Genomic DNA, 18,288 nt, shown 5'->3' with positions numbered 1-18,288 from the left:
CTGCTAAATATCCAAATTATCTCATCCTCCATTAGCCATATTTCTGCTCCAACTGATGTATTGTGAGCCGGTTAGAAGGGGGATCTTTGATCTCCCCCAACCGGCCAGTTCACGCTTTTGACATAAATGCCATGGACTTCATTAAAAGGCATGCGGAGCCTAGGCTAGGCTGCGCATGTCTAGGTCAGCGATAGGGCAACCCCAAAGGCTGGAACATCACTGATTCCACTCCTATGGTGATTTCTGCATAAATTCTGCATTTTTTTAATAAATCAAGGGTTGCCTTATACCGAATAAAGAGTCTGTGTTGATTCATGATGTATTTGCTTGAAACCATGCCTCACGGATTCCAAGTCAGTAAAGGAAGACGTCCTGGCATCAGGGACGCACCCCACTGACGAGGCCATGGACGCCGAACGTACGTCTTGATTTGTTGAGGAGATTTGCCTCACGTTTCGGTTCTGCCCTTGTGGCAGGATCAGACTGATACGTTGATGGAGGTTTTTCCTCTGTAATGGCCCAAGAGAGCTATCGCTTGAGATGCCCCAAGTGGGGATGCGCCGTAGGACAGGCTATGAAGCTGTTGTCCGTTCTTGGTTGAGCTTCTCATATGTTTTGTATGATATGTCCTGGCATCAACACAGAATGTACCGGTGATACATACAATGTGTTTGCCACACGCTTTATTGCTGCCTGAATTATATACATATTATAAATTGGGACACAGAACCCAACGTGTATAGAAACCAGAAAATGTTTTACACTCACCTGTATTTGAACGGACTATGAACATCTGTCTTTATGGAGTGTCTGGCATATTCCGGTCTGTATGATCCACACCACACCTAGGTACAAAATCGTTCATTATTTCTCAGTACTGAATACTGTAGGACTACAGAATCATCGAATTATCCAGAACAGATGATCTCCAGGCAGTTTTTATGAGTTTTTTTCTTTTTAATCGCAGCATATACTCTAAAATCACCATGACTCATCTCGTGTTTGACATGAACATTTATTTTGCGATGAGCTTTATCTCTTTGGAAGTTCTTATCATTTTTAATTTATTGAAATAATCTTTATCGGAACGTGTTTGAAATAGTTTTAAAACATTTTTTTTGCCAATTTGGTAAACCAACTCTCCAGAATTACTCAAAATCATGTCACGGCATATGATAGAACGTTATGTTCAATAAGTGTTTAAGGTGTGGACAATATAAATGTAGACCGATGGTGGCGTATTTTAAGTTTCATGGTACCTTTGGGTAAAAGCCAGCAGATATATTTACCTGTGCAAAATTCAGGAAAAAAAGCTGCTTGTAGGTCAGGTCCAGGCCAGGTAGTTTCGGCTCCTTTCCGTTCCTTTCCACCCATTTTAAATACGCCTGAAATGTAACCAGAGAAATGCACGATAGACAACGCATTTAACACACGCTAAGGTATTCTGCTACAGAAGGAGTAAAGGGCCCGGCCCTTGTGAGCTTACAATCACCCTGTCCTTGCAAAGGTTGAGGGGGAATGAAACAGAAGGGAGCACCACCTGAAGAAGTGGTCTGGAGATCTGAAAGGTGGGGGGACAGATGGTCTCTGTGTGGGGGATGGTTTATTTATTAGGATAGATTGTAAGCTTCTCTGAACAGATGGGTTGTTACAGAGTGTTTATATAATAGGAAGAATAACAGATAACGTCCTGCAGAAGAAGTTGGAAGAAGCGATAATGGTTTAAGAGAGGAGAATGGAGCTATAGGGGTGCAGAGTTGTTTAGGGCTCTGTAGGTAAGAAGTTACATTCTGAAAGATAATGGGAGCCAAGTGAAGGTCTGGCACAGCGGGCAATGTCTAGTTATAAAGCCCTATATCTTTCACATTACATAACAGCTCTCCTAAAATGTGCTTTATGTTTAATTTGTTCCCAATTTTTTTTCTATAAAACATTCTGAGCTGTTATGAAAGAGGAACAAAAATATTTAGATGCTAAAAGGGTCACTTGGGAGATATGAAACAGTTTATTTATGTAAATAAAGTTACTCAAAGCAGAAAGGTAGGAAAATAAGAAGTGAGATAGACAGAGAGAGAGAGAGAGAGAGAGAGAGAGCGCTTAGGTGAAACTAAAAGTCATGAAGAACTGGAGCAGCGACTGAATTAAAAATCCGTCTCTTTTAAGCTACTGAGACCATTAATGATGATGACACTTCGATCATACACCTCTACCTATTGAAGAATGAGATATTGTACCTTGTATGCCTGTCTGACTCCTCCGTTATCCGCAATGTTCTCCCCTAATGTAATGATGCCACTGACCTGAAAATGGAAAACAAGTGGTTAATGCCAATAGCCACGTTAAGTATGGTATATTATTTATGTATTATTTAATACTTGCTGCACAAGTTTAGCCTTGAATTGCTCTCTGTATTGATAATTCTGACCCCCCATGCTTTTTATTAAGATATTTTGGGCAAAACCTGTGATTAATTACCCGGTACCATCTCCCAGCAAACTCTTTCCCCAGAGGAGGCTCAACTTGGGGAGGAATTACAATCCCAACTCTGTGGTTGTAATTGCAGCTCTTATTGATGAAGGGCTTGATACATGTAACTAATCTGCTCCCCCATTAATACAGATTTCATGACTACATTTTATTGTAAAATCTACCATTCAGGAAATTAAGAGGCTGTGACGATTGTTATCTCCTATTTAATAAATATTTATTTTTTTATAAAATATTTTTTCATAGGGTAAAATAAAAGACAATGTTTTTTGTGCATTAATGTACACCCGGCACAAATCTCATATTAATGCTTACATTTTGCCCTCCGGCCAGTTCCCAAGTGTAGTTCCCATACTGATACACCATGCACCGTGACTGGTCCTTGAAATGCATGGCAGAGAAGTTGCTCCACCAGTCAAACATGTTACCATCCTTGTCAAAATTTCGCCCTGTTTCGGGATAAAGAAACCATTTATAACTTTAATCGTGTCCTGTGCCGGCACCATTACATCGATGATATTTTTTCTCTCCATAAGAGAAGTTCGTCATTTTCTCATTAAACGTTTACATTAAACTTATGAATATCAATGAAAATGTCAGCGCCAGATATGAAACGAGATCCAAATGGATGTATGATGGTGGAACGCCACGTAGTATTGAATTTAACCCTGTGCAGTACTTAAAGCTACCTATACAGTAAATGCAAGGCTGGTAAGGGATCACATACGGTCATATTTGCATATCTCTGTCTGCTATACTTGAAGTCCATCAGAAACTTTGCATGTTTCCGATAGGATTTATGTCCATAATGGCATATTAAGTGTATTTTTTATTGCCAGATATTTAGAGTCATAGTGCTTTGACTGGCTAATGTTTGGGAGTTTTATAAAAAATAATAATAATAATAATAATAATACAGCTCATGCATGCTTCTCAGAATCCATAACCCAGCCTTGATTATATGGTACAAGCAACTTTAAATGAATGCCTATTCTAGAAAATAGTGCCGATGAAGCAATTCTTCCAGGACCCCAATGTGATTGGACAGGCATATTAACATAATATTAATGGTTAACAAAAAAAAAAAAAACATTTTAAAATTGTACATATACCATAAATTATATATAGAAACCACCACATTTTGTTACTACTATTATTTTGCTAAAACTATTATTTAACCCCACCATTCTGTTTCTTTCTGTATAACCTTTGATTCATGGAAAGTGAATTAAAGGTCTTAAACTGCTTTATCTTAAAAAAGATTACCATTATCATCAAATCCGTGGGTGATTTCATGCCCAATAACCATTCCGATGCCACCAAAGTTTAAGGCTTGCGGCTGATGTTTACTGAAAAATGGAGGCTGAAGGATGCCGGCAGGAAAGACTGTGAAATACAGAATTTGTATAAAGTCAGATCAATTTTCTTTGCCAGGAGGATGTAAAGTGAGACACAGAAGACTTAGTTTAGATTGAACATTGCAGAGCACTTCCAAACAGAATACCATTCTTTCCTTATGTGTAAGAAAGACTCATAAGTCTCATAAGTCTCATAATGTATCCACATCTGAGCCGAGCTCTGTAGATTGAGCAAACACTCGCAGAATTAGACTCAAGGAAACCTAGGAAATTCAATGCTTAATGGATAATTGCCCAAAAGGTGAAATTGGGAATTAAGGCTTTCTATAAAAACCCCACTGGGTCTATCCATTGAGGTGAGTTTGGAGTCTCTAAGAGAGTCCCGCTGAAATGTTCCCGACTGTCTAAAATATGCTGGACCCATCCTGGCAGTCTTTTGGCTGCCCTAAAACCAAAGGCATTGGAAGAGGACCTACATACAACAACATACAGTTAAACGTCCCGGTGTCAGGACATTAGAAATTAGTAAGCATGCTCAAGGAAAATGAGTATCTCCAATGTTAAGTACGATTCCATTTTTCAACCAAATCTTTTTTTTTTTAGATGAATTGTATATTAAGGGTTAACTTAAAATACTGCATGCTTTGTATGTTTCTTCTGCTATCATAGGTCAGATTTATAAAACACCAATACTATATTTAGCAAAGTGTTTTGTCTTTAAAAAAAACTCACAAAGAAATATTTCAACTAATTGCTACTTAAGGTAATAAAAGAGGACATGTCCCTTGTGGAATTAAAAACAATCCGTCTCTCTAATAACAAAAGCCTCCCTATGAGCTTAAAATAGCTTTTTAATTGAAAACGGAATTTTCAAAGAGAGAGAAAATGCTGTGTGGGCTAAATCTCTTTCCACCTTTAATTTAACAGAATGTTTGTATCACTTTTCAGCGATATCTCTCCTAGTAAAAAGCTTCGTAGGTGCAAATCATACTCGACCAGTAGACCCCTCTGATGCAACTTTGTAGTCCAGGTCCGCACTGGCCATCTGGCAAACCAGACAAAGGCCAGGAGGGTCAGTGCCAGGTGGCGTGGGTTACATATTTTTACTGATGCTGGCCTTCCACCAATATATAAGTCATGAGTATCATGCTGCATAATGTCATGTGACAATTCATGATGTCAGGACATACATCATATCTTTAGTACGGGTCATGTGCATTGTGTGGGCTCTTCTCATAAGATTTTTGAGCGAACACCAATATTAGATTACTGGGTAAAATCACAATTTAGCCAAGAAAACCCTAAAACAGAGCCTTTCTTCACCATGTGAACGTTCTTTTTTTAAAAAAATGTCAAAAAAGACGTTAAAAGATGTAAAATGTATCACTAATAATGTATTATTATGGAATCCACATCAAGAAAGTAAATTAAATTTACTTTTTACTTGCCTATTTGGTTTCGGTTTGGTGAGTAAAAGGCATCGGCCACTGCAGCTCCAATAATCCAACTAACGTTTAGAGAAATTAACAAGAATGAACAGTTTAATGCAGAATAATATGCTAATAATAATAATAATAATAAGTATCATGGTGATTATTAATAATAACAACAATCCTTATTGTTAATTTTATAATCTTTAATCTATACATATGGCATACCGTTTCAGAAATTTATTTATTGCAGATATCAGGCAGCATCAAAATAAATATAAAATATAAAAATGCAGTAACAATCCATTACAATATATGTTTTATTTTTAACAATCATAAACAAGGCAGCCGTTTTGACATAACTGGAAATTGTGTATTGTGTCTAGACCAGAAAAACATGTGGATACTTTTATAATTTTAATTTTATAATTATAATATGGATCAAGCTATCCTCAATAAAAAACAAGACCAAGGACTGGTTAAGGTCTCAATATCTAGGAAAAATAGGCGAACTAGATGGAGTGAATGGGTCTGCTGGCATAGTCTATGTTTCTATGTTTCAAAGGCTCAACACTTTAACTTGGACAGATTACATGGCATCTGGAGCCATGTAACCTTAATAAATTCATCATGGAGAACTGCAGAGAACAGCTCCACACCGAAGGAACATGTCATCGAACAGTTACCAGTTGTTACTGCATTCAGATAAAAACAATTAGGGATTCTGCACAGAATGATCAGGGTTCTCTTGGAAAAGGATTTTGGATTCCATTTAGTTGAAAGCCCAGGTCAATTCCATTGACGGAAATTGTGTACCTACTATGCTAACTTGACTATAGTAAAAGTTGATGAGGCTGCCAACTCCCATAGTTTTGTGATGAGAAGCATATGAAGGTGCTCTGTTCACAGAAACTCGAGCTAATTCCACGTGAGTAAAGATTAAGAATTGTTTTAGCTCAAAAATGAACCCAACTTCTTCAAAAGCAGGTGACTTGACTGGGCTGCCCTACCTACTTGATGGCCAAATAGGCTTCTGACTCGCACAAGGAACTTGATTAACAAGCTGAATTTACAAGTTGCTGTTTTGAGCTTTTTTAGTTGAAAGCTGTTAATTTATTTATAAAAATAACTCAAGCTGTTGTTTGCTGACCAAAATGATTGGTCTTTGTATCCGTCAAAAATAACCAAATCTTTTGTTTTGAATGCAGAATTCAGTCCCGGTTTGCATGAGTTTGAGAGTAGCTGCTCTGAAACATAATTGTAACTTTTGTTCCCATTTTTATACATTTTGTGAATCATTAATCACTTTGTTTTCTTGGCAGAAATTAGATTCTTTTAGCTTTAGATGCATATTAATCATTTATATTAATTTAGACTGTTTATTAAACACCTTAACATCTTTTATGTCAACCAAGACAACCATCTGTAGTTTATTTACCCATCAAGATGGTATTTATCAGGATCTCAATTCATGTCCAAGTATCTCCGACCTTTTGTTATTGCCAAATAAAGTGTGCGTGAGGCTTCCCCGAACCCCCCCTAAATGTCCAGGAGTTATTTGTGGATACCATGTGTAACTACGTGAAGTCAAAACACAACTATACAACTTATAACGTCTCTCTGATGGTATTTAATATAATCAAGGCTCCCGGTTCTTTTGAATACACCGTCTTACCTGCTTGCCACTTAAAACCTATAGAGAGATGACTGCCTATAATAACTACCTGTACTAACTGACTGAATGAGTCACTTTATTTGGATTTCAAATCATTCAGACAGAGATGGAGATCAATAGAACAAAGCAGATAGCAAAAGACTAACTTTCTTTCTTTACAGTGAGGGCTGTAAAACTGTGGAATGCACTGGAAATTAAGAGGGTGACTGCACTTTTTTTTAAAGCATTGACTAAACTATTGATTGGACGGGTATTAATGGCTATACGTTTTTATTGAAATCCTGTTGATTAATGGATTCTTTTTTATTGCCCGTTGAGTCACGAAGACACGAGGGATTTATTGTTCGCCTACTTTTGGATCAATGTAGTCAGTGATATCTTGGAGTATATGAAGATGATGAACTGTCGTGAGACCGGAGTACTTACGCGTCTTGATCAACCGGTTCTCTCAATTTTTTAAGGCTTTTTTGTGCTCCGGCCCTTAAAATCTCCAATATATTTTCAAAGTACTGGTCCTCGCTGAAGTTTAGCTGTAAGAAGAAGCAAACTGTTAAACACGCTGTATTTTATGCTCTCCACTAGACAAATTGTGCTGGGTTTTTTTTTTTTCGAAAGCCATTACGTTTGTCAAGCTGACTTTAAATCGGTTTGATTTATTAGAAGCACTGCAATTATGCTGTGACCTTCCAGTAGCTATAAAAGCATCCCAAGGAGCTGCTTAGAGCTGTCACAAGGGCCGCTTGAGAGGCTGCAAATCAAGAGAAAGCCCTCGCATTTCCCTGACCTCTGCAAGATCACGCGAACTCCAGGTATCAAATGAAATGACAATCAAAGCAATTTCAGAACCTTTTGATTTTAACGTAAATTGTCCTTCTTTCACCCGAGTGCTGTTTCCCCCCCCCCTAAAATCAAGAATAACTTTTTATTTATTTTTTTCCACCTTAAAATAACAGCATTTTAACGCTGTGTAAGAAATAATAAAATTGCTGACTTTTTTATTCTTCCCTCTAAAAAGTAGGATGATAAGAACATTGAAATGAAAATTATTTATTTATTGATAATGAATTTGCTTTGTTTGATTAGCTCAATCAGCTAGCTTAAAACATTTGGAATTACACAGGTTACACTATTTTATTGTGTAAACACTATTTTGAAATGCACTTTACACGAATAATTAAAAAAAAAATTCAAGCTCCATGGGATGAAATAAAAATGTATGGTCCACAAGTACTTTGGCATCAAATATAGCCCCTGGGGCGGTTCAAATACACAATTATTGCAAAAAAATAGAAAAAAATAACCCAAAATACATATATTGCAGGCACAGTAAAATTCCAAGAAACAATAATACTGCAATTTTACAATTTTGACAAACGTTAACTCACTGCTGCAGACTCCTGATCCAACTTATCGTTTTGATCTTCCAAAATATAGTCCGGGTACCCAATTTGCTCCTTAATGGCTGTTGCCTAGAAGGTGACACAAATACGTCAGCTTTGCACACGTGTTCTGTAAAATGTTGCATGGTTTAATTGTATCAGCGATGGCTAAAATAGAGAGTTTATTTCACCATGATATTCATTATATAACATGAACAATAACATCATTATTGGGCTTTAATTTTGTTGTAATATAAAATGACATGTCTTTTTCATAGCGCGTTCTACCGTATATTTGATGCTTTGGAAATCATATAATGTAACCTACAGAATATTTCTGTTGATGGCCTCTCTTCTAACACTTTGCTCTAGAAGCTTACTCCAGACCCACTGATCACTCCATCTCAAGGTGCCACCACAGGTCCCTTATGCTAAACCTCGAATTCTAGCACTTTTATAGCAGAAACAACTTTTTTATTAACAGTTCTATGAGAGATCTACATCGGTATTCAGTAACCTGCAATTGCATGCATTCAGCTTTCAGCCCCACACATCTTTATCATATCCACCGTGGTCACCGCTGTACAACCCTAATCCAGTTTAGTGGGCAATTAGCCCCAAGCTTTGTCTTTCTAGTTCAATGAGAGAGAACTGGAAGACTTCATGGGTCAAGAGGACCTTATCTGATGTTAGATACAATGTTTCTATGTCTAGAAATTCTGCAATTGCCCCAAGCCACAAACAGACTCTGTTTTACTTGCTTTTTCTTGGGCTTTTTCCTTAGACATCCCATCCATCCACTGCAGTTCATCCAGGGTCTCTATAAATACTTCACGGACTTTATTTATGAGGTCGCTGATCTGGAAGAATCACGAGCAAACAATAAAGATAATCTAGAGATTATTTTGGTTGACAGTTGTTACATTTGATACATACCACATGAAAGGTCTGGAGGCATCATGGACATATCTAGGGAGTTAACAGGTTTCACCCAGAGTCTCCAAGTGAAACCCACCTTTACTCTCTGGGACTAGAACTCCCCGTGCATGGATAGCCTTGTCCCCCTCATTCTGGCCATACCCCTTTCCTGACCCTTACGAGGAACATTATTTTTACAATATACAGTGGCTGGGGTTGGTCTGTGAAGACTTTCCTACTTAAATGATTTTCCCAAGTATTGGTTCTTGGTGCTATTATTTTTAGTTCTGTATGTTCAGTTCTGTATTTGGCCAAAGGTGGTGTCTATAGAGTAAAACACAGCTTTTTAGAAGACGTTCCATCAGTAGTGAATCTCTTCTCTATGTTCTACTTCCCTGGAGACCATTTTATTGGATGCTGCTTGTTGGGGAAAACCTGTTCAATGTGTATTGACCTTATTGGAAAGTCACTTGTCATTTGGTTCATCTGGCATGAAAGCGGCCAGTTTGCCCCTGTGTTATACGAAAATATACATTTATGAATGAGTGCCATGAGAATTTAAAAGATACGCACCATTCTCTTACTCTCACCAGCAAATGTTTCTTTGACATACATGGCTCCTACGGCATTCTCCATGTTGCTGTTAACATAGCTCACGCATTCCCTCCATCGAGCCTCTTCTAGTGTTGTTCCATACAGTGCCTGTGAAGGAATTATATAAATTATGACCAAAGCATCCATCAGGGAGTATTAGGAAGTGCTAATATGGAACGGAATCAATCTCCAGGATTATTGGGTCTATCCACTATGAGACGAGTTGAACTAAAAAGACTCCATGTTAACAATCCTTGGTAACAAAAAAAACCCCAACCTTGCTTGAGTTGGCAGCTAAACTAGTCTGGAATGCTCTGCAATTTGGAACTTTTGCAGTTTGATACAGAATGCATGGAAAGCTGCTCTTCTTTTCCAGACGGAGAGGACTTCCCACCCAGTTTGGTTGTGGTTCTGATTTAAAGTTCTACAAAGTGAGTGTGTACTCAGCATCGACCGATATTGAGTTCGCAGAATATTCTGGTCCAATATTAAACTGCCACATAGGCCTACAAATTGGCATGTTATCCATAAAAAACCCATAATACCTTCCTGTAATTCGCCCGAGCATCTTTGTAACGTCTGCTTAAGCTGCTGACTCGGTCAATAACAAGTCGCCACACAAGGTAATTTTGTAGAGTGCTGAGAAAATATAATAAAAGTGTAGAACTGTCAAAACACTGTAAACATTCTAAATTAATACTGGAGAAAACTAACTTTTTCACCATGAAAAAAACCATACTTTTATATTAGCTACATGATAGAGTTTTAGATCAGTTGATGAGGTGAAGAAAGGCTACGCGTCTTATTTCTATTTCTTTACCACTATTAGTGATTCAAGCCAAAAAAAATAAAAACAAGCAAACATGCTAACCATATTAAAGTATAAATATTAAATCTAAAAGATTAAAAACCGACTCAAGTCACTGAAATTTGAACAATATTTAAATGACTTCAATGCTAATTTGCGAAGTCCAATTATTAATCAAAAGGTTGCAAAAGGCAGATTTATCCATATTTTTCATAAATTATTCAAGACTCCTTACCTGGCTGAATAGTTGGATAGAATAGTTTTTAGTTGATGTAAATAAGGAGCCCCATAAACCACCACTTCCTCGTCTGAGTGGAGCTGAATATTTACAGAGGCCATAACTCCTTGTACGAAACCGGTCCAGTTGAAATCCTATTGGAAAAAAAACATATTTTACAAAATGTAGAATATTTTTTGTATAAACGGAAATGTTCTACAATTACATTGTATCACATACTGTTATTATTAGTATAGTATCAGTTAGTATAAGTTATCGATGTATCCACTTTTTGTTAGACCGTCATGTAAAACAGGTACTCAAATGAAACTACTTTATCTCGAAAAAAATCATTTTTTAAACATTAAAAACTGGCCTTTAATTATCTTACAATAATTATCTTATAATACAATGAAGGGCTGGGAATTAAATATTTGCAAAATGCATTATGATGCAGCTATATTGACAATGTTGCTATTATATTTAGTATATTTACCAAAGGATCACTTAGCCAGGGCTATGTACGTCCAGTGGGTTCTTTGTTGTTATAGGGGCTTTTTGTGACATTGATATAGAGATTTCAATAGAATAATGCACTATTTACCAGAATTCACAGATCAATACACATGACTCAAAAATGCAAATCAAATATACATATATTTGAAGTGTAACAAATTATGAGGATGATTTACATCTAGTGCAAATTTTTGCTGGAACTCGACAAGGGTCATCTTGTTATACAACAAGGTGACATCATTGCGTTCCTCTGACGGGGCTGTTGCCTGAAAAAAAAATAAAGAATAAAATGTTAATTTTTCTTGCAAATTTAATGTATCGTTCTATCTATGTAACTATCTTTGTATCTATCTATCTATCTATCTATCTATCTATCTATCTATCTATCTATCTATCTATCTATCTATCTATCTATGTAACTATGTATGTATCGAGCAATCTATCTATCTATCTATTTATCTATTAATATAAAAAATACGACTTGTTTCTGGTGCTTTTAGACTGGATGTTGATAGTCTTGCATTAAACATTAATCGTTAAATTTCCCAGAGATTTTAAATATATAGGATCAACGCTTGCCTTTGCTATGTCTGTTTCCAGATCCATCACACGGCTCATTTCTTCTTGAACAAAGCTGTCGTCTTTCGTCAGGTTCTTGTCCTCACGTACCATTTTTGCAATGGTAATCATAAACTGCAGGTAAGCTTCCCTTATCTAAAAAAAAAAATAATCACAAAGTAAAATAGAACAATTCTTATAGTCCAGAAAAACAAACAAAAAACTCTCTCACAGCTATAATTAGACCTGGATTGGCAATAAGACTATTTAGCAATAATTTCATCTTTGGTTAAAGTTAAATTCTATTATATATTTAATGTGCGGGTAACTTTTATTCTTTTTTTTTTCTATTTTTAATAAATATTATGACACTGGGAGCTCTTCTTTCTTTTATGCTAAATATAAACATTTTTATCGCGGCATATTCCATTTTCCAAAAAGAAAATAATGCATAAAAATAAATCTAAAAAACCTGCTTTTGTTTTGTATCATTATTTCTTTTTGTGAGATAACAATTTGAAGAGATGGCTATCAAACCGGGGCTGGAGTCGGAACAAAATCTTTCTTTATAACCTGAAACTGCTCACGGTAGGGATGTTCCTGGTGTCCAGCCGAGCCCAATGCAAATGACGGAGTCACATAAATAACAGGAAACTGAGAATAAGCGAGGACGCCCGGCTTAAGGAGCACAATGTATTATTCCCTCTGATGTATGTTCTGCGTCCAAATTGATGGGAATTTACAGATAATTGAAAGTTTTGATGTATCAACTCAAGGTCGCATCCGATAAAGTATTCTTTTGAGAATAGGGAATTAGTAGACGTTCTCTCCCAAACCTTCCATTTTTCATAATAGTTTCTGAGATTCCAGAGGATACCAACCCATGATACCGGTTAGCGCTACCTGGTAGATTCATGTACATAGAAAGCAATGGGAAAGATGGAATATCTGCTGCCTTATGACAATTTAGTAACTTTTCTGCTAGTGATTTTAGACCGACACCTAAAATTTCTAAAATTCTGTAAAACACCCTCTTTCATTAGAAGCAGATGGGTGAGACCCCCGTGGAACCCACCCTGAGAGGTTCCTAGGTATGGTTCAAATAAAATCCGTTCCTTGAAAACATATATTTTTTTCCCGCACATCTGGGCAATTCATAGTTAATAAACATCAGAACTCTACGTCTATAACTACATTATCTATATTATTATCATATATTATTATCTACATTATTATTATCTATAACATTACATGCAAAATACATCAATTCAAATACCGAGACTGTTTTTTTTTATGGAAAAACAATGCACGTGGCTTCCACATGAGGTCATTGGCTAGTATTTCAAAAAGTCATTTATTGCAAATATTTCTGTTTTTCACAAAAAATCCAAACAAAAAAGTATAGAATTGGGAAATGATATAAACATAGACAGTTTTCTTGAGATTTTCAACTCACAATGTAGACTCTTTGGAATCTCTTGCAAACTTCAGGCAAGAGTAAATCATTTTAAGATCAATGCACAGGTGAGTTGTTCAATATTTTGGAATCTTAAGTCAATTGGTTGCCCTGTGTCTGGTCCAGGTGCGAGTTTAGTCCTTAAACTCAGTCTCCTAGTGATTAATGGGCATTTAATGCCTTTTTTCCCCCCACAAATCGACTTACCTTTTGATAGTTTCCACGATTGAAATAATAATCCCGAGAAGGCATTCCAAGACTTGGCTGGTCAATCTAAACAAAAAGACAAAATGATTCAAGTGAAGATCGCAGCCTTTAAGTCAATTGTTACATTAAATAGTTTGATTTGTTTCGATCGACTCTTGGCATAGTACCTCTAAAACTGAACATAAAAGTTCCTAAATTCCCTGCATTGGCATTGAAACGGTCAAATGTACAAACGTTCAGTAAACAAAGCTGATTACAGTTATTTTCACTTTTAGTTTTTCTCCTTTTTTTTTTGAGAGCTCGTACTATAATGAGACATTTCAAATAAATGATTTCCATGAGTATGGCAGAGTTTTAATGTTCCCATGGCTATTTATTACAGAAGGAAAATATTACATTAACCATTTAAGGAGTATCGTTTCTGCTTCATAGTGACCCAGACCAAACGTACATGTGCCTAGTCTGCTTCGTAAAAAACTATTATGCATTACAAGCAGTGAGTCTGAAACTCATGTAGGATATAACACTTAACTGAACCTTTATTCCTATTGTCATTAATTCCTACCATTCCTAAAACTCCTCTCATTAGGGATATACGTATATCCCAGGTTAAAATATTTTTGGAGCCCCACATGTCCACATGCAGGAAATCAGAAGGTTAAGATCAAATTTATCACAAACTAGTGGGGTATTTCAGGTGTATAAATTGAGATACCTTTGTTGGAGGGTAGAGGCAGGGCTTCGAGGCATGGTTAGAGGTGTGATGGAACCACCTGCATACCTTACCTGTCTAGCCAACTTGTAGCACTAAGGTCAACTGTGTCTCATGGTGGCCATATGGGAGCTGTGATAGAGGTCTAGGCTGTAACAGCACAAACCCAATGATCCCACTGCCCGCAAAGGCTCTGACGGACGGACCCCATAGCCCATTTACTCCCACAGCTCAACTTTCAAAGGCTTTGGACCTTTTCTAACAAGTTGGTAAATATCTGGGGTGAAAAACAAGTAAAAATAATATATTTTCCGCACATAAATGATATTCTTGCTGGACTCCCGATCATCGTTCCAAACAAACATATCAACAAGGACTCTTTTGTTGAACTTGAAGTTTAAAAGTGACAGCTTTTCCTCCAAGCTCCAACCGGACTCTGTTAAAATGAATGAGAACAATTGTTTAGGAAAAAATATCTGCACTTCCTTTCCTTTCTGTGTAATCATCATATACATTACAACCATCTTAATTAACTTTTATTTTTCATGACCCGAGTAATTTTACTATTTAACAAACCTAAGTTGTGCCATTAAGTTACTGTTCACCTTAAACAAAAGTTCTATTTTTGTTTTGATACATGACACATTCTGTATTTCATATTTCCACATAGAATTGCTCCCCCAGAACTAGATCAAAATGAAATATTATTTATTATTACATTACAATCATGTTGTATAATTGCACTGTTTTCAGGACATCAATGAAAATAAGTTTTAATATCAATGTTTTCTTTCTGCTTGAATATTTAATATAATAATAAATATTCACTGTTACCTTTGGTAAGATTCCAGTCTGCAGAAGCAACTGGCCAATCTCCAACCATGGCTAATAGTTCTAACAGAGGTAATGAGTCTCTATGTTCAATGAGACCTGGAATAAAAGCAGAGGAATCATCAAAAACAATCTTACAAATCATACATGTAACCACGGGGTCCATGAAACTGCATTCTATGGGTCTGTTGCAAATGCATGTTCTCCTTAATTATTGCCATTATTAACTCATTTAAACAGAAGAAAAAACATGTCGGAGACAGTGATGGAATTCTGGGGACCCACATGATGTAAATCAAGAACTTTAGATCCTGAGGCTGATAGAATTCACAAGTTGGAGCACAGTGCACTGCAGAGTTTTCAGGTACTTCAAGCAGTACCATAAATTCTATGTTTAGTGAAGATTCCTCATGAGGGACTAGTCACTAAAAGACAAAGTGGTCGGGTTAAATGTTAACTAGACGGAACAGACTCAACTTTAGTCCCATGTTCTCACATGCTAATACCCGTAACATGTGAGAGAATGCAATGTTAAACTTTGAGAGTTTCTGGTGAGGGCATGTGAGGGCACACACGTTTAATGTGAATTTGCATGGACTCTCCTAAAAGTCACAAAAATTATGTTCCCCACAATAAAAAAATAAATATAGGAAGGACTTCCTTTCTATCAGTTTGTGTTGGGGCAGGGGGTAACAGAATAAACTGGGAGGGAGCACTTTGTAATATATACCCCTAATCCTACATTACCTGATCAGGTAGTAAACAAATACTGACAGTGAACAAATCTCCAAGAAAACATAATAAACTAAAATAACTTTGGTATCTTTCAGTGCTATGATTTTTATTTTTGCTTCCAAATGAACCAATATTTTCTTAACCAACCGAGCTGTGGTTTGTGATCCTCTGAGATCTGAAACATTAAGAGGTGGAAGGCTATATATATTGGGTTGGATGTAGTACGTTGTTGTTTTCTGTGGTTAAAGTGATGAACAGTCAGTATTAGCTGACATTGACAAACTCCAACAATACACCCACGTATTCCCAAAGTAACTTTATTGTAGAATGCAAACTAAGGCAAAAAGCCCAATTATGAAATATGTAAACACTGTGTTGACTCGTACTGCAGAATTGGCCAAATGTGGTATTTAAAATGTCAAGTTCAAATGAAGTTGATACAACATTAAAAATGTATTTATAGCTAAAATACACTAGGCATTCTTTAACCTTAGAAAGCTGCAACATATCTGACGAGTTATTGACACATTAACTTCAAGGGAAGAACCTATTTCATGGGTCAACATGTGTGATGCATGGGGGGGTACAGGGCAATTGCTGGCAGCATGCTTCACGGGTAGGAATAAAGAGGTATGTCCCAAGTTTATGTTCTGGGTATGTTAACATTAGTGTCTGGGTATCTGTATTTGTGTCTGGTTATGTTAGTGTGTATGTCTGGCTGTGTGTGTCTGGGTATTTAGGATGTGTGTATGTGTGTCTGACTGTGCTAGTGTGTGTGTCTGGGGATGTTAGACTGTGTGTCTGGGTATGTGTGTGTCTGTCTGGGTTTGTTTATGTGTCTGATTATGTTAGTGTGTGTATGTTTGGGGATGTGTGTGTCTGGTTATGGTAGTGTGTGTGTCTGGTTAAGTTAGCAGTTGTGTCTGGGTATGTTAGTGTGTGTCTGGTTATGTCAATCTGTGTGTGATCGTTTATGTTAGTGTGTAAGTGTCTGGGTATGTTAGTGTAAGTGTCCCTCCCGAGGCCAGGCTCTGGATCCGCCACTGGGGTGATGCTGTCTATGAAGATATTATGTTGGATTAGTCTACAATTTTCTGTGTGTGCACACAGTTGGGTCAGCTATATTACCCATAACCGTCATAGTACTTGTGTTTAGTGTTTTACTTACTTTCATTCATGCATGATTTGTATAAAGTTTTGGCTTTTTTGAAGGCGTCACGGTCTTCTTGCTCTGGCATCTCCAGCAAACCTTAAAATATAGCGATTAATTATGTTAAATACAACAACCTAATGTTTTTTTAAAAGACATCCACAAGTAAAAACTGAGGTATAAACAAGCATAGAAGTATTTGAGTTTTCCCTTGCCACATACCCACATAAATATTATAATATACCGAATAAAAAGCGTTCAGGGAGCAAACCCCATCGTGGTTAAGGTACTACAACATCTGTAAGCCATAGCATCTACGTAGTTATTAATAGACTGCATCAAATGTATTTTAAGGTACAATATTTCCTTTATGAGTGGACACCGCATCCTACTGGATTACTTTGGTTTAAGTTTTTAAGAAGTTTTTAGAGAAGTCAACTGTATCTCTTATAATAGTCAAGGTTTTTTCAGGCAAACGGTTAAAACGACCTGTTGGGTTTATAGAAAAAGGTTTGATGCTCGCGTTTGTTGAAAGGGATTGAGAATGGACCATTGTTCATACAAACAGATTAAATACACCTATCCAGTGACATAAACTACATGTAATGGGATACCTTTTAGAATGATCTCCATCTCGTCTCGAAGTATATCAAAGATACTGTATCTGGAACTGGTTTCTGGGATAACATGTTTGTTTAACCAACCACCGCAAGCATATTGGTAAAAATCGGTGCAGGGCTCGATACTTGGGTCCATATTCTGAATGATTCGTGCAGCTACGGGCAGATTAGGATAAGAAACATTTCAATCCATATGTTGCCCAAACCAAATAATAAGTGAAACGGGCTTTTATCAGTTATAAAAGGATTGGAAAAGTATATATATTTAACAATTCCACCCCAAATCATAAGACGGAACACATAATGAAACACAAAACTCTTATATTACAATATCTTATATCACAATATTGTGAAAAAAGCTTACACACCCGCTGTGACACATCCTGTTGTTGTGCATACACTTTCTGAAATAAACAAATACAAAATCAAAAGTTAGTGTGATAAAGTTCAAGTTCACATTAAAATATCACATTTAATTATGATGACAGATCCTCGTTAGATTTTTTTGAGAAATCTTAGACATTTTTTTTATAGTTTGAATTCTATTTTATCTAATGAATATTATTAATTAATATTAAGTAATTCATATATTTTATACCATTCATATTACTTTGAATGCTGTATATATAACACTTCT

The 18,288-nt window shown here is 36.4% G+C and overlaps 1 protein-coding gene across 2 annotated transcripts in view; it reads right to left on the bottom strand.

The window, feature by feature from the left end:
- MMEL1 (membrane metalloendopeptidase like 1) overlaps positions 1-18,288 on the bottom strand; it is a 54,676-nt gene that overhangs the window by 947 nt on the left and 35,441 nt on the right. For both annotated transcript variants that reach the window (XM_053452680.1, XM_053452679.1), the window contains exons 3-22: positions 18,020-18,055; positions 17,646-17,807; positions 17,050-17,130; positions 15,150-15,245; positions 14,633-14,751; positions 13,604-13,669; positions 11,962-12,096; positions 11,559-11,648; positions 10,885-11,021; positions 10,387-10,480; positions 9,821-9,949; positions 9,091-9,189; positions 8,336-8,419; positions 7,377-7,480; positions 5,294-5,352; positions 3,754-3,873; positions 2,803-2,936; positions 2,235-2,300; positions 1,290-1,385; positions 769-845 (exon numbers count right to left, since the gene is read on the bottom strand). In XM_053452680.1, the coding sequence (XP_053308655.1) occupies positions 769-845; positions 1,290-1,385; positions 2,235-2,300; positions 2,803-2,936; positions 3,754-3,873; positions 5,294-5,352; positions 7,377-7,480; positions 8,336-8,419; positions 9,091-9,189; positions 9,821-9,949; positions 10,387-10,480; positions 10,885-11,021; positions 11,559-11,648; positions 11,962-12,096; positions 13,604-13,669; positions 14,633-14,751; positions 15,150-15,245; positions 17,050-17,130; positions 17,646-17,807; positions 18,020-18,055 (1,984 nt within the window). The remainder of the gene's footprint in view (positions 1-768; positions 846-1,289; positions 1,386-2,234; positions 2,301-2,802; positions 2,937-3,753; positions 3,874-5,293; positions 5,353-7,376; positions 7,481-8,335; positions 8,420-9,090; positions 9,190-9,820; positions 9,950-10,386; positions 10,481-10,884; positions 11,022-11,558; positions 11,649-11,961; positions 12,097-13,603; positions 13,670-14,632; positions 14,752-15,149; positions 15,246-17,049; positions 17,131-17,645; positions 17,808-18,019; positions 18,056-18,288) is intronic.

Source organism: Spea bombifrons, chromosome 12, assembly GCF_027358695.1.
Source record: "Spea bombifrons isolate aSpeBom1 chromosome 12, aSpeBom1.2.pri, whole genome shotgun sequence".
Taxonomy (NCBI): domain Eukaryota; kingdom Metazoa; phylum Chordata; class Amphibia; order Anura; family Pelobatidae; genus Spea; species Spea bombifrons.
The sequence above is the reverse complement of the archived record's forward strand: the minus strand, read 5'-3'. Positions and strand labels throughout refer to the sequence as shown.